The sequence below is a fragment of the Fukomys damarensis genome, unplaced genomic scaffold (assembly GCF_012274545.1).
Source record: "Fukomys damarensis isolate Sample0158 unplaced genomic scaffold, DMR_v1.0_HiC HiC_scaffold_4, whole genome shotgun sequence".
Lineage (NCBI taxonomy): Eukaryota > Metazoa > Chordata > Mammalia > Rodentia > Bathyergidae > Fukomys > Fukomys damarensis.
The window spans coordinates 68700786-68714222 of NW_022900916.1; the positions used below are offsets into that span (position 1 = coordinate 68700786).

General features: G+C 46.1%; 1 protein-coding gene and 1 long non-coding RNA gene across 11 annotated transcripts in view; one reads left to right on the forward strand and one right to left on the reverse strand.

The window, feature by feature from the left end:
- LOC117284176 overlaps window positions 1-115 on the reverse strand; it is a 19551-nt gene extending 19436 nt beyond the window's left edge. The window contains exon 1 of the long non-coding RNA XR_004515277.1: window positions 64-115. This is a non-coding gene — a long non-coding RNA (uncharacterized LOC117284176). The remainder of the gene's footprint in view (window positions 1-63) is intronic.
- Window positions 1-13437, forward strand: part of Ntrk2 (neurotrophic receptor tyrosine kinase 2) — a 385092-nt gene that overhangs the window by 1345 nt on the left and 370310 nt on the right. For 2 of the 10 annotated variants that reach the window (XM_010605519.3, XM_010605520.3), the window contains exon 3: window positions 297-865. In XM_010605519.3, coding sequence (XP_010603821.1) covers window positions 654-865 — 212 coding nt within the window. In that variant the 5' untranslated portion in view covers window positions 297-653. Of the gene's footprint in view, window positions 1-226; window positions 866-1948; window positions 2031-13437 lie in introns of those variants that run through there. The other 8 variants (XM_033758770.1, XM_010605522.2, XM_010605526.2 and 5 more) reach the window with 6 other exon arrangements.

Genomic DNA, 13437 nt, shown 5'->3' on the forward strand with positions numbered 1-13437 from the left:
TAAAGAGCCCTTTGCCTGGCCTGTGCCATGGCACCTTTCCTGGGGGCCCTGTCCCTGCCTTACCTCCCTCGGCCTCGGGCTTGAAGGGACGGAGGGCACACGGGGGGGCCCCAGCGGCATCAGTGCTATCTGTGGGGCCAGTTGGTTCCCGGCCCACAGCCGGGCGCTCGTCCATCCAGTCTCCCGCTGGGGTCAGGTGGTGGCCGGGGGCGGGGGGTGAGCTCGGAGGGAGTGTGTTCCGGTGTGTGGTACATGGGGTCCTGCACTTGGTCTTATGCGTGTCTGTTTGTCCTCAGCCCCGAGGTGCGTGCCGGATCCCCTGCGCGTCTAGCCAGGAGTCTGCGCCCTAGAGCGTCCCCAGCACCAGGGGCTGGTGCCCAGCGTGCTAACCATGCGTCTGCGGCCACGGCGGAGCTCCGAGCGGCTTTAGCGCCCCCTGCGAAGCACCCCGCGATGCCCCAGCCACTGTGAATCTTGCCGTCCGCCCAGATACACTCAGCCCGGGACACCAGCCTTGGACAGCCTGGACTCTGCGCGCGCAGTGACGGACAGAAGCGTCCAGAGGGCAGAAAGTGCAGGGAGGCCTCCCCGGCAGGGGAAGCCGGCGGGTGAGGCGCGGGGACACGCACCCTAGCTGGCACTGGCGACTAGGGATGTCGAGCTGGACTAGGTGTCATGGACCCGCCATGGCGCGGCTTTGGGGCTTCTGCTGGCTGGTGGTGGGCTTCTGGAGGTCCACTCTCGCCTGTCCTCAGTCCTGCAAATGCAGTGCCTCTCGGATTTGGTGCAGCGACCCTTCTCCTGGCATCGTGGCATTTCCGAGGTTGGAGCCTAACAGTGCAGACCCTGAGAACATCACGGAAATGTGAGTTCCTGTTCTCTTCCTCCTTTCTCGTCTGGACCCTAGGGTGCAGAGGGACCAGGCGTTCATCCTGGGTGTGAATGCCGTCCCAAGCGCGTGGAGAGGTCAGAGCAGAGACGCAGGCATGGGGAGTCTGTCAGTAACCTGTTTCAGGGGCTGAGGCTGCTAGTGTAGGGAGAAGCTGGGCAGTTTTACATGTATGTGTATGCCAGTAATAGACATGCGTGTGTATGTATTTTCCTTGTAGGAGGCATTTTATATTTTGAAGATCTGCTGAGTGTACTTTAGGTTTTTCACATGCAATTACTTGGTTTTGGACATTTTCATTTTATAAAATGCTGTATGTATGTTAACAGAAGTTCCAGTAACATTTACTAGAAAGGAGATTAAAATAATTAACTTTCAGAAATCTGTTGAAGGGAAGTCTCCCTTGGCAGTCTTCTCTGAGGCTCGGAGTTAACCAGTTTCCCTTCTCATTTCATCTATCAGATTTTGCTTAGAAGGGAGCCCTGAAAATGATCTCTCAGTAAAAGGAGAAGTTCTGAGTGTTGAAATGCACTCACTCAAAAGAGAAAATGTGATCTTTGGCAGCCTCAAAGCCTGGTCTGATTAAATTTGGACTTGACTTCCCAGAGATAGGATTTTGAGCCCATTTGGATGATGAATCTTAGCTGTCTGTTGAATACCACCTCAGGACTGGGTGGGCCCTGAAGCAGTATATGGGCTCTGGTGAATGCTGGCTCCAGCCCTGGACCTCTGTGCCCCCGGAGGTGATAGCGCTTGTCCTAGCTTGATGGAGAAGCAGGGCTGTGTATCTGTGCTCTGTTCTGAAGGCCTGGTGACAAATACATTACCAAGCAGGAACTCGGGGTCTTTTTCCTAGCATTCCTAGGTCACTTCTGCAGAAGGCACTGCATTTTTCTGTCTTAAGGACTTTGTCGCTTCATGCATTTCATGAATGTGTGGTTGTATTCACCTGTGGAGAGAATTGCAAGGCAAAGTTTCCCCTGATTTTGTTTGCAGGGTTTGATGCTGAGATAGGAAGCCGTGAAAGTAGGGCTTGGGCTGTGGCCTTCCGGTTGCCAAGTGCGCATGCTTTTACTCCCCCGACAGAATGCACAACGGTTTTTCTGCCAGCGTAGTTGATGGAGATAACCTGTTTTTTAATGTAAGTAAGGGACCTTCCTGGTCTCCGCTGCCTGTTCTGTCGTGAGGCTTGAGAGAAAGCAATGACAACAAAGCTGAGGGGAGCAGGCTGGCCTGGCGTAGCTGAGATTCGCAGAGCAGCCGCCTGTGGGGCTCTGTGCAGGATGCCAGCGTCCCAGTGTTTTGGCCAGGAGAGCAGGGTGGGTGGGAGAGGAAGGCTGGGTAGAGCCCCAGCTGTGCTGGCCTTGGGCCGGGCAGGTCAGAGCTCAGCAGGCTGGTTCAAGGAGCCAGTGGCCTTTTTGTCAGAATCTGTGTTTTTTTCATGAGATGGTGTCAGTCGGCAGTCAAATGGAGGAGGCCATAGGATTCCAGGCCTTTCGAACTGTTTGGAGTCTGTGGGGAGGGTATTTGTATAGTTAAATAGGGGGATTTTCCCTTCTTGAATGTTTTTAAGGTCTGTACTAGATGATAGATATACGATGAGAAAGAAGTGAGATATGGCTGATGATTTTCACTTAATATTTTAAGGCCGTCAGCCAAGGAAGAAATAAAACTCTTCAAATTAAAAAACATTGTTTAAATCGCCAAAGTCTTAGCTATTTGATGTGTATAGTAAATCAACAGATTTGAACTGAGCTTTCTTATATCTGTTCTCACAATTGTTTCTTTAGTATCTGATGGCAAATTCCTATCATCAGTATTTTTTAAACGGATTTCTAAAATATTTACCAAAGCATTTGTCAGTCATCCATTCTGCCACGGCGTTCCCAGTGGCTACTTATCTTTTTTTCTATTTCTGATTGGAAATCCAAATTTGGTTGGAGCTGGGAGAGCTCTGGGGCATTAGCTAGTGATATTTGTCAGGCCAGGGGATGTGAAATCTGGGAAAGGTGCCTCTGTCTACCTGTTTCTCAGCTGCCCTCAAGCCCAGGCACCTGGTGTTCATAATACTTGCTTGGAGAGCACGTCATAAAATTATTTTGAATTCTGCCTTTGTGATCGTACAATGACACCACGTAGACAAGCTTGTTTCACTCATCCTTGTAAGACAGGGTGTGTGCTCTTTTTTCTTACATAGTAGTATTTGCTTTAACAGCTTTGAGATTCTCGGCTAGTGGATATCAGCTACAATGGAACCAAATTACACCTTTTTTAAAGTTGGTTCTTTGATCCAGGGGCAACCCTAAAGAGTAATGTTTTATTTTACTGATGTATAGCCAAAGTTGCTTGTTTTTCTTCTTTGGAAACAGGAATAATGTAAGAAATCTGTCATTACAACTTGCAAAAGCAACAAATTAAGCACAATGTATCTTCTAGTGTCTAATCTAATATCTTAATATAAAACCTGCACACCCTAGGATTCAAAGAAAGCCAGTGGCACAACACTTTAAAACTATATGCAAAGATTAATTTAAAAGTTGGACATTTTTATGTTTTATGCATATTTCAAGTTAAGCTGACATACTGCTGTCAGTCACTGTTACAACTTGTTTTATTAAAAATCTGCCCATCAAAGTATTGTTTTAGATCCTTGGACAGCTGCTGTGCCTGCTCAGTACCCTAGTAAGTGGTCACTCTGGTTATGTGGAATTGGTTAAACCACAGCAGCACTAAATTAAGTTGAAAACCTATGTCAGTGGCCATAGAAGTGGAATCTGAGAGTGATCTTGCTGTTGGGCTTAGATAACTGGCCGTTTAGGTCTCAGTTGTATCAAGTGCCAAAGTGCAACGCAAAGGGCAAATTCTGTCTCATCTAGGTGGTAAAAGGCGTGGTTAAAATAAGTTCGGGAGTTTTTGTTACTGTGGTTAAAACAATATAGATGTGCTGCCCTAACTTTTTCGGTGTACATGTCAGTAGTGTTAACTATATTCCCCTTGCTATAAGCAGGGCATGGATTTTTATATTGTATACGTTCTGTGGAAGCCAGCAGGGATCTATTTCTGAATTTCATAAGGGGTATTCCCTTATTTGGGGCAGTATTTGTAAACAAGTGTAATATTTTTTTTAGCAAACAATTTGCAGCTTCTCTTGTCAGAGCATCTCTGTGCAGTTTATGGTTTGCCTGGGTAAGCAGCTGTAATGTGCCATTGATTTTGGGTCTCTCACCTTCCTAAGCTTTGCCATCGCAATTAATCGTGCTTTAAAAAATCCTGGCATTCACTCGGCTTCAGGGAAAGGCATCAGTCTTTATTCCTCTGATATCTACTTCTCAGCTTCTCCACAGGGGATTGTGGAACTTTGGACTGTGCTTTTCCTGCATTTACATTTTGAGTGTGGTTACATAAGCCACACTGGACTTGTTAATAAAGAAAGCAGTCTAATTTACATCATTCATTATTTAGCACAATTTGTAAGCTGGAGTTGAAAGCTGTCTTCATGGTGGAGGTATTTACAGGCTCAGCACAAGCATTTGAAGTCCTGTCACTCCATACCTCTGATCTACAAAATGGAGAATGTTGCTGCATGGGGTGAAACAGTGCAAAGCTCCATGACCCTCCCGACCTTACTTTCTCCTGTCCGCCTTCCATCACCCACCACTGACTGTACAGGAAAATGTGTTTGGTTTTTCTTCTCTGAAAAGTGATATTTCCTTATGGAAATTCAGAGCGATGCTGTGAAGAGTGGGTGCTATGTTATTACAAGCAAGTAATGGCAGGTTGAAACAGTGACCACAGCTTTCTCCTGCCTTTCAAGGCTAGGCCTATTTAAGGCCGATCACTGTTTCTATCCCATAAACCTCTTTTTGTGTCTGTTTCAATATTCCCTTGTGAAGACATTGTCTAAGCTGAAGACTTGGCCGAACAGCTCAGCTGAGGTCTCTTTTTCCCTAGGAACGTTCTGTATGATCTCTTTGAGTATATCTAGGTCGAAGGAGCATAAAACCTAGCGTTTTTGTTTAGCTGGGGAAGGGAAATTGAATTTCTCCCCCAACCCTTTTGCCTTGGATACTAAGCAAGTGCCCTGGCTTTAACTCATTGCTTATCTTCCTGTTAGGGAAAGAGACCTTATCAGGCCATTATTAAATACCATTCAGTGGCATTATCCTTCCAGCTAATTTGACTCTCCCATCTCTCTAGAAGCTTCTCACAAGTTCAGAAAATATAAAGTAGTGTGAGGCGTTGAATTTGCTGCCTCTGGGAGCAAATGTCAGTATGTAGTCTTTCTTGATACCTGCAAACCAATGAGAAGATTTTGGGGGAAAGATACCGAAGCAAAGAAAACTTTTTCTTTGCTGGATGTGTGAGTGTGTGTGTGACCTGAACCTTGGCTTATTAATAGTTGATTGATCACTTTCCTAATCCACTTGGCCAAGCTATTTTAAGACACACGTCCCTCCCTCCAGTCCAAATGGCAGAGACCTGAGCCCCGCCGTGGCCTGATAATTTTAGCTCCACATTTGATCACCAGTCGATCTCCATTTCAAAAGGCAACGATGCCACAGAATCAGGGTGCCTTCTCACCACTTGTCTTGCTCTCCAGAGTGTCCAGAGGTACTGGGAAGTCATACATATTGATCTGGGAGACGAATGAGTGAATATGCCTGAAGTTATAAAACCTTCTGAAGAAAAGTAGTACACAGATACTAAGTTCTTTATATGTTTCCAAAAATAAATAAACGAGCACCTGGTGGAAAGCTGGGGTCCGGAAACTTGGGAGGATGTTCCTAAATCACCACTAACTGGGTGCCTTGTCTTGGAGCACCCTGTGGCTGCTTGGGTCTCTCAGCTCGTTACATGTAAACGAGGGCTTGGGTTTGAAAGTCAGACGTTGCTCCTGGCTCTGAGGTTCCACAGAGTGTCAGCAGGCAGCCCTGCCGTTCATAGTTCAGCTGGCTGTGCCCAGTACTCAGGGGCACAGCATGTGAGTCTGAAGACCTTTGTTTTCAAGCTGTGGTTGCATTGTGGGCACCTTTCCAGTATTGCTAGGTACTCCCTCAAACTGTGTGTGGCATCTTTATAGGTGGGAGCTGCTAACCAGGCTGGTGGTCCTGCATTGGAATGGTGAGCCCACAGCTGCAGGGTCAGGGTTCAGAAGGTCACTTTGATTCAGGACCTCAGACGGAGAAGCCCCATCAGAAATGAGCTGCCACACCTTTCTCTTTGCAGAACCCAGGGCGGAGAGGAGCTGCCCAAGGCTGCAACTCCTTAGAGGCCTTGCAGGGACCAGAAACAACTTTCTCCAAAGACCCTCATGAGTGTCAGCGTTAGCTCAGGTCTCCTCTCTTTCCTGTTCTTAGACAGAACAGTCACTGGTAGCCTCTGATTTGAGAGATATGGGTAGAAGGAAGACACATTTAGGGCAGCACACCGGCCTCTCTCTGAGACAAAGTAACTAAAGGGTGCAGGAGCTACTGATCTCAAATCAATGCTTTACCTTTTCAAAACAAAACTCTTTTGTTGCATTTACTATTTTTTTTTTTTTAATTTCAAGTGTTCCTCTTCTTTAGGGAATTCATACTCTCAAGTTGCCTATAAAGGGAAGTCCTCCTGGGTTGACCACCTTGAGGGATGGTACCCTTGTGTCTGCGGTGCAGTTCTGGTGGATCAGTGCTGGAGAGAGGGCAGGGAACACAGCACAATGAAGGGACTCACCGTCCTTTCTGTGCAGTCTGCTAGCTCCCAGGAAATACCTGGGCCAGATTTCTCCTTTGCTCCAGCATCCTAAGTGGCCTAAGATTGGTAACTGAGCCAGTGAACAAAATCCAGAAATCAATCAACCACTCTCTGTGTGCTGTTGATGGCTTTTCCAGGAAGAACCTCCTTCTGAGACGTACCTGTGTTTTCACGGAGGGCTTCTCCCCTGGGACCTGGAAGGCATTTTGCGAGCATCTGTGGTACTAGGAACCGGACCCAGGGCCTTCACCCTGAGCTTTGTCCCCCCACTCTGTTTTCATTTCTTATTTTTGGGAGAGGATCTTGCTAAGTGTCTGAGTTGGCTAGGCTGGGCTTGAACTTGTGATCCTCCCGCCTCATGCCCCACCCTGCCCAACTGGACATCTGTTCATGTCGGGCTCCCCCTCCCCTGCACGGATGGGGTGGTTGTGACCAGCTCTGAGAGGCTGTGCCGTTTGATCCAGTGAAGCGCAGGGCTGGTCTGCTCAGCCCCAGGCATCCCCAGTTGGGGTTGGTTCACAGATTAGATATCATGGAAGAGAAGGAGGTGGCCCGGGCCCTTGTCTCTTTCTGTCTCCTTCTGAAGTCTCCCTGCCCACTCACTTCTCTTGCAGTTTGTGTGGGCGATATTGCATCTCTGAGTATAGAATAAAAATCTATTGGTCGTGCACTACTTAGAGTCCCTTTTTTATTGCCAACAGGGGCCGATTCCATTGTTTAGCAGCTCTTCATCCTGTCCTGCAATCTGCATTTCTCCAGAATTACCTACGCACACAAGTCTACGTACATAAACTAGAGAAACATTTGTATGTGTATCATACGTCTGTGAAAATGCATATCTGTGATAAATTCCAATGTGCTCTTTCCAATTTAACGTCTTGAATCATAATTTTTTTCTGCCAAGTAAAGATTTGCCTCCTTCACTACATTTTAGTCATTCTGGCCAGGCCGTCTTAGCCAGAATCTGGTGGGACATCTTCTCTAAGCAAAGTATTTACTATTAGTACACCAGCTTTGAAGCCATCTGCTACTTAAGGATCCACTGTGTCTATCTTCTGATCAGTTTTCCACGTAAATGAAAAATATAATCTAAACCAAAAGATACCGGAATTTTGGTTTTCAACTTTTGAAATATAGTGCAATTTAAAGATAGGATCTCCTAAGGTGTAAGCTTTTAACAGTGGCTCTTTCTGCCCCCTCTAACCCCAGTCCCTTGCTGAGAAGCGAAAGGAGCCGGGCCTGAGTGTGTGACTCCTTCTCACTGTGATTCAGGCTGCTTCCTGGCCCGGTAATGTGTGTGCAGGTTGGGGAGTGCAGGGTGAAGAGGCGTGACATGATGGCCTCAGAATTCCCTGGTGGGGTGCAGTTTTTTAAAAAATGGAAAAAACCAACTACCCCTCTCAAATTAACAGATCAACAAACCAGCACACTCCTTAGTTTCTTGCAGTTTTACTTCAAAATCATGCTGCTGCCACTCCAAACTCAAAGAACGTTATGGCGGATTTTGCTTCCCGTGTCTTCCTCCTGTAACCCTGGGGCTCTCATCTGAATCTGTGTGTCCCTACGTGTGTATGCTGAACTTAATCATCAGGACGGTGGTACGGGAGCTGGGGAGTCTGGGAGAGCAGAGCCAACAGGCACGGGGTTAGTGCTCTTATTGAAAGAGGCCCGAGAAAGCTCATTTGTTCTTTCTGCCCCTTGATGACACACAGTAGCTGCCATCTGTGAGAATTGGGGCCTCACCAGACACCAGATCTGCTTTGCCTTATTTGCTGCCTCTTCAACTGTGAGACATGCATTTCTGCTCATGAATTAGCTAGTCTAAGGGATTTTGTTACAGCACCTGAACTGGTGAAGATGCCTAGGGTAACTCTTCAGTCTTCTTCTCTGCCTCTCACACCCCCACACTGCCCATAGCTCACACACACACACACACACACACACACACACACACACACACACACACATCTTATGCAGCTGTTTGAATGCAAAGCACCTTTGATGATTGTGAAGAAATCTCAGGTTGTGTATGCTTTTTAGGGGGTGACCTGTGGGAGCCCATCATTATTTCAACTGAACCTAGGCTGGACAAGGTTAGCACAGATAGAGAGGTGACATAGTGCAGGAATCTGGTGCAACTGGAAAGTAGGATTTGAGGTTCGCCATGGTTTAGGTACAGATGAGTCTCAAAGGTTCGTGTGCCAGATGCCTGGTCCCAGTGTACCGGCATCAGGAGGTGGTGGGACCCTTTGCAGGTGGGTTCTGATTGGAGTTGGGGGAGACTTGATCCTGGGGGCTTAATTTTCACGGATGGAGAGACTGTGTTAGGTCTTTTGGGAATGAGTTAAGTCTCATGAAACTGGACTGGAACAGATGTTGGAGAGAGTCCGCCTCCTCTCTGTTACCCTCTCACACCACGTGGACTGCACACGGCAGTCCCCAGTCCTAGGTGGCAGGAACCCAACTGAGGCCGTTATTTTCTCTGTAACATAAGTCTTGATGCTCGTAGGATTGCACCCACTCACACTGCATTAGACTGAGCTGGAAGCCTCTACGTAACCTCGACCTTTAGGACCTTGGAAGGCAGGAGGGCATTTGAGCTGCCCCTCGTCCCTCCACCTCTGTTCAGATCTCCCCCTTTTAACTCAGTTTCAGCTCTGTCTTCGGTTCACTTGATACCTGAGGTTGGCGTTGGAGGACCACCGTGTCTGCCCTGTGCTGCAGAAGTTTTCCTCCTGCTCTGTTCCACCCTCCTTCTACCCCTTTTCAGGCACGGCCCTTTCCACTCTCCCTTTGAAGACCGATGATGAGATGAATCCAGATTCACTGTGTCAGTTTCCTCCCCTCCCAATCTAGTCTCCCTCCACTCTCTCCCAAACTCAGCCCATCACCGTCGCAAAGGCCTTCAAGGGATGTGTTCTTGTGTCCGAATCATATCTGACTTCCTAACAGAATGTGGCTCCATTTCCCCTTGCTTTCCAGAGCATCCTTCTCCTCTGCCTTGAGGTCACTGCACCTTTCTTGTTTCCCGTTTTTCTTGTGGGGTTCCTTTTGCTTTGTTCTTCCCTTACAAATTGATGTATCTTGTGTGTATATTCTACAGCTGTATCTTTTCCTAGATTATCCCTGAGAGTCTTTCCTTGTTCATGGCTTTGGTTGTCTTCTTCATGCTAATAACTTCTCAATCTGTGTTTCTGTCAATGTCCAGTGGTGCGTTTCGGACCTATGTACCTCCAGCTATCTCTCAAACTCCCCTCTTGGGTATGGGGTGCTGTACCACGCTGCATATTTACAAATTAAATTCCCAGAGCTGTTTCCGGTGTCCTTATCGCAGTGGCCCTATGGTCCACTCAGCAGCACGGACCAGAAACCTGCACTCCTCAGGCTCTGTATCCCCGATAGCCATTCACCTCTGAAACACTGCACTTCAGTTTCCTAAACAGTTCTTGTATTTGTTTACTTTTAAAACTCTCTACTTCCCGATGTCTCTTTCTTTCTTCAGACATTGGAGATCTCCCTCTGTCAGGCACTGTGCTGAGTATTTGAGATACGGTTAGAAAGAGTGCCCTGGTCTCTTCTGAACAAGATTGTAGTCAGGGGATGGAATGAAGATCAAATAAGTTCTCACCTGGAAATAATGTAATGATGCCACCATGTCTTTGTCCAGAAAGCTGCAGCAGCTCTGTACTTGGCGTCCTTGCTTTTGGCCTTGTCCTCTTTACTCATTGTCGGTAGCCAGAGTGGTCTTTCAAAAATTCTGATCCTATCATGTCACTGCTTATAAATGCCCTCGAGTTTCCCATGTCTCTTAAGATAAAGACTAAAATTGTGAGTATTTTCTTTTAGTTTTTCTAAAACCGTAAACCCAGGTTGTCATTGTATTGCAATATAACTCTTACATGAAACAGAACACTCAGAGCAGCAAAGCAGTTTCTTTCCACACCCACAGGCCTATAAAGGAGAACAAATTATAACTGGAAGCTTGGTTGGTGATTTTGGAATTAGAGCAGGGGCATTTAATTCTGCATTTAAATCGTTCCCTGGCATTAAGCTGAGCTTGCCTGAGGCGTCCATCCCTTAATGGGAGAGGCATCACAAAGCGAATGGAGAGCTTGAAGTATGTTGGCCAGGACTGTGTTCCCCACATGGGCATTGCTCTTCTCTCCCCTTTCACTGCCCAGTGCTGGTTCTCATCCACACGTTCTTTCTCTGGAAAGGTTACAGCCTTCAGCCAAGACCTCTTATGCTAGGAGCCTTCAGATCCATCGGAGTGATTTTGCATATCTTTTCTCTGAAATGTATTCTTATATGGGACTTTATTAGTAATTAACTTTAAAAAAGTAATATTTGAACATGATAAGAAATGCAAACAAAGGGTGGACGCTCATACCTGTAATCCCAGCTATTCCAGAGGCTGAGACAGGAGGATGGCAAGTTTGAGGCCAGCCTGGGTAACTTACTCTGACCCTGTCCCAAAACTTTAAAACATAGAAAGGACTGGGGATATGCCTCAGTGGTAGAGCTTCCTGGGTTCAGTTCCTAAGATCACAAAACCAAACCAAACAAAAGCCATAAACAAAAACCAAATCAAACCAAGCCAAACCCCAAACCCATACATATATGCAGATTTACAAATGCAAGCAGTACAAAGGAAAAGTTGGTTTCCCCATCCTATATCTCAACCTTCAATCCCTCAGGCCCCTCTCCAATAGCGACAGCTGATTTTAGTTTGTTTCTTTTAGTTTGTGTGCCCCCTGCAGAAATACTATACTCATATACATGGCACACATGTAGCTGTTTTTGTTTCTACATAAACAAGAGCATGCTATACTCATTGCATGTCTTAGTAGTTTTTTTGTTTTGTGTATCTAAATAATGTTCTCATATGAGCATATGCACACCAATCAGTTTTTCTTCATGGTCATTCGTTAGATAGACTGCTTTATCTAACCAGCCTCTTACTGAGCAATTTATAAGAAAAAAACCCCCAGCTAATCCCACGAAGCTTCAGGAAATACAAATGTAGCATCGGTGTGTAAATGAACAGACTGGTTAAAGGAACAACACAGAGCCACTAACAGTTTTGCACATGTATGTGATTTTGCACTTGAAAAAGTTTCTACAATTTGTTTTACAGAGACATTTATCAGTTGTGATTTTGACAGATTTTCCAAGTTCTCTTGCAAAAGAGGTCACATCATTTTGCTCTCCCACCAAAACTGGAAGTGCCTGCTTTTGTACAGCTAAGCCAGCACTACCCACTGGCCCAGTTAGACTCCTGTCAGATTCCTGAGAAACACTTGTTTCATTTTGGAGTTTTGTAATTAACGTCCAAGTTGAATGCCTTTCATGTATATCTAAGTTGTTTGTATTTTTTTTCCACTGAATTACTTTGTCATATATCTTAACTATTTTCTTTTTCTGTTGGTTGGTAGTGGCTTTTAAAAAGTGATTCAAAAATCTCTTCTGACAGTAGGAGCATTGTCCTTTGCCTAACATTTTGTATGTCTTCTGCTGTCGATTATGGTTTTTGGTATCCTTTTCTTCTCCCTTCTCCTTTCTCATCCTCTGTCCTTATAAAGTAGAACTGATTTTTCAAAAATAGAGTTTACTATTTCCTTTATTGCATCCATGTTATAGATGTGGCTGCTAAGTGTCTTCCCTTCTCGCACAGTATAAACCAACTTTCTATTTTTACTGTTTCATATTTTTACACTTAAAATTTGATTCCACCTGGAATTTTGAAATATGCGAAGTGTTGTACAAATTTTTAAATTATTTTTTTCAAGATAGCCTATTAGGTGTTTCAATAACATTAATATTCACTTGTACCTTTCCTTCACTACTTTAAAATGGCAGTTTTGTTAGAGCAGTAGACATCTTTGCATTTGAGCTTATTTGGGGATCTGTGCTACTCCCTTAACCACCTGCCTTTCACATGCGTGTGCTATACTTTTATCTCCTGAAACTTCATAGGATGAGTTTTGTTCCCTGTTGGAGTGTGAGTCTTATTTGTCTGTCTTTTCTTTCAGAGTTTTCAGGGCCACTCTTTCAGGATAATTTTCTGCATGAACTCAAGGAACTGCTTGCCTAGCTTTCCCTGTTTTATTGATATTTTCCGTTATGATAGCACAACTTGTTGTCTTAGAGCTCCTGATGTTTTCAAGTCTTACACGCCCTGTGTGCACAGGTCTGAAGCTGTCTCCCCAGCCTCATTTGTCTGCTTCCCATTCCTCAGCGCCACAGCTGCCACGCAGCCACTCTGAGCCGAGGGCCTCGACCTTTGCTCTCCCTTCTCCTTCGGGCTTCACGGGGGCTGTCCTGAGCCCGGAGCTGTTTCCTGCCGTGCCCCTCCTGTTAACTCCTGCTTGTCATTCAGGCCTCAGTCCCCCTGTCAGTTCTTGTGCTGCCCAGGATGTGGGCCTTGTCCCCGCTGCCCCACGTCCTCGGGTGGCACCCTGTTTCCCAGCCACAGCTCTGGTCCCTCCTCATCCTGGTGCATGCCCGTGTCCCTGTCTGCACGCGCCACTGGGACACGGATTGTGCGCAGGCAGGGACGTGCAGATCTTGTGCACAGCTCTGTCCTAGCTGCCATGCAATGTGCCATTTCCTGTGTTATGCAGGTGCACATGACATACACTTATGAACCCTGTCTCACATACGCATGAAGCTGTCCTTTAGAATTCCAAATCAGAGACGTATGGCTTGGTCTCTGAGTCACCCATACATAAACCTCTACACATGACTTTCCTAAAGTCACCAGATGAAGATGTTTGTTTATATATATATATATATAGACATGTAAACAGTGCTTC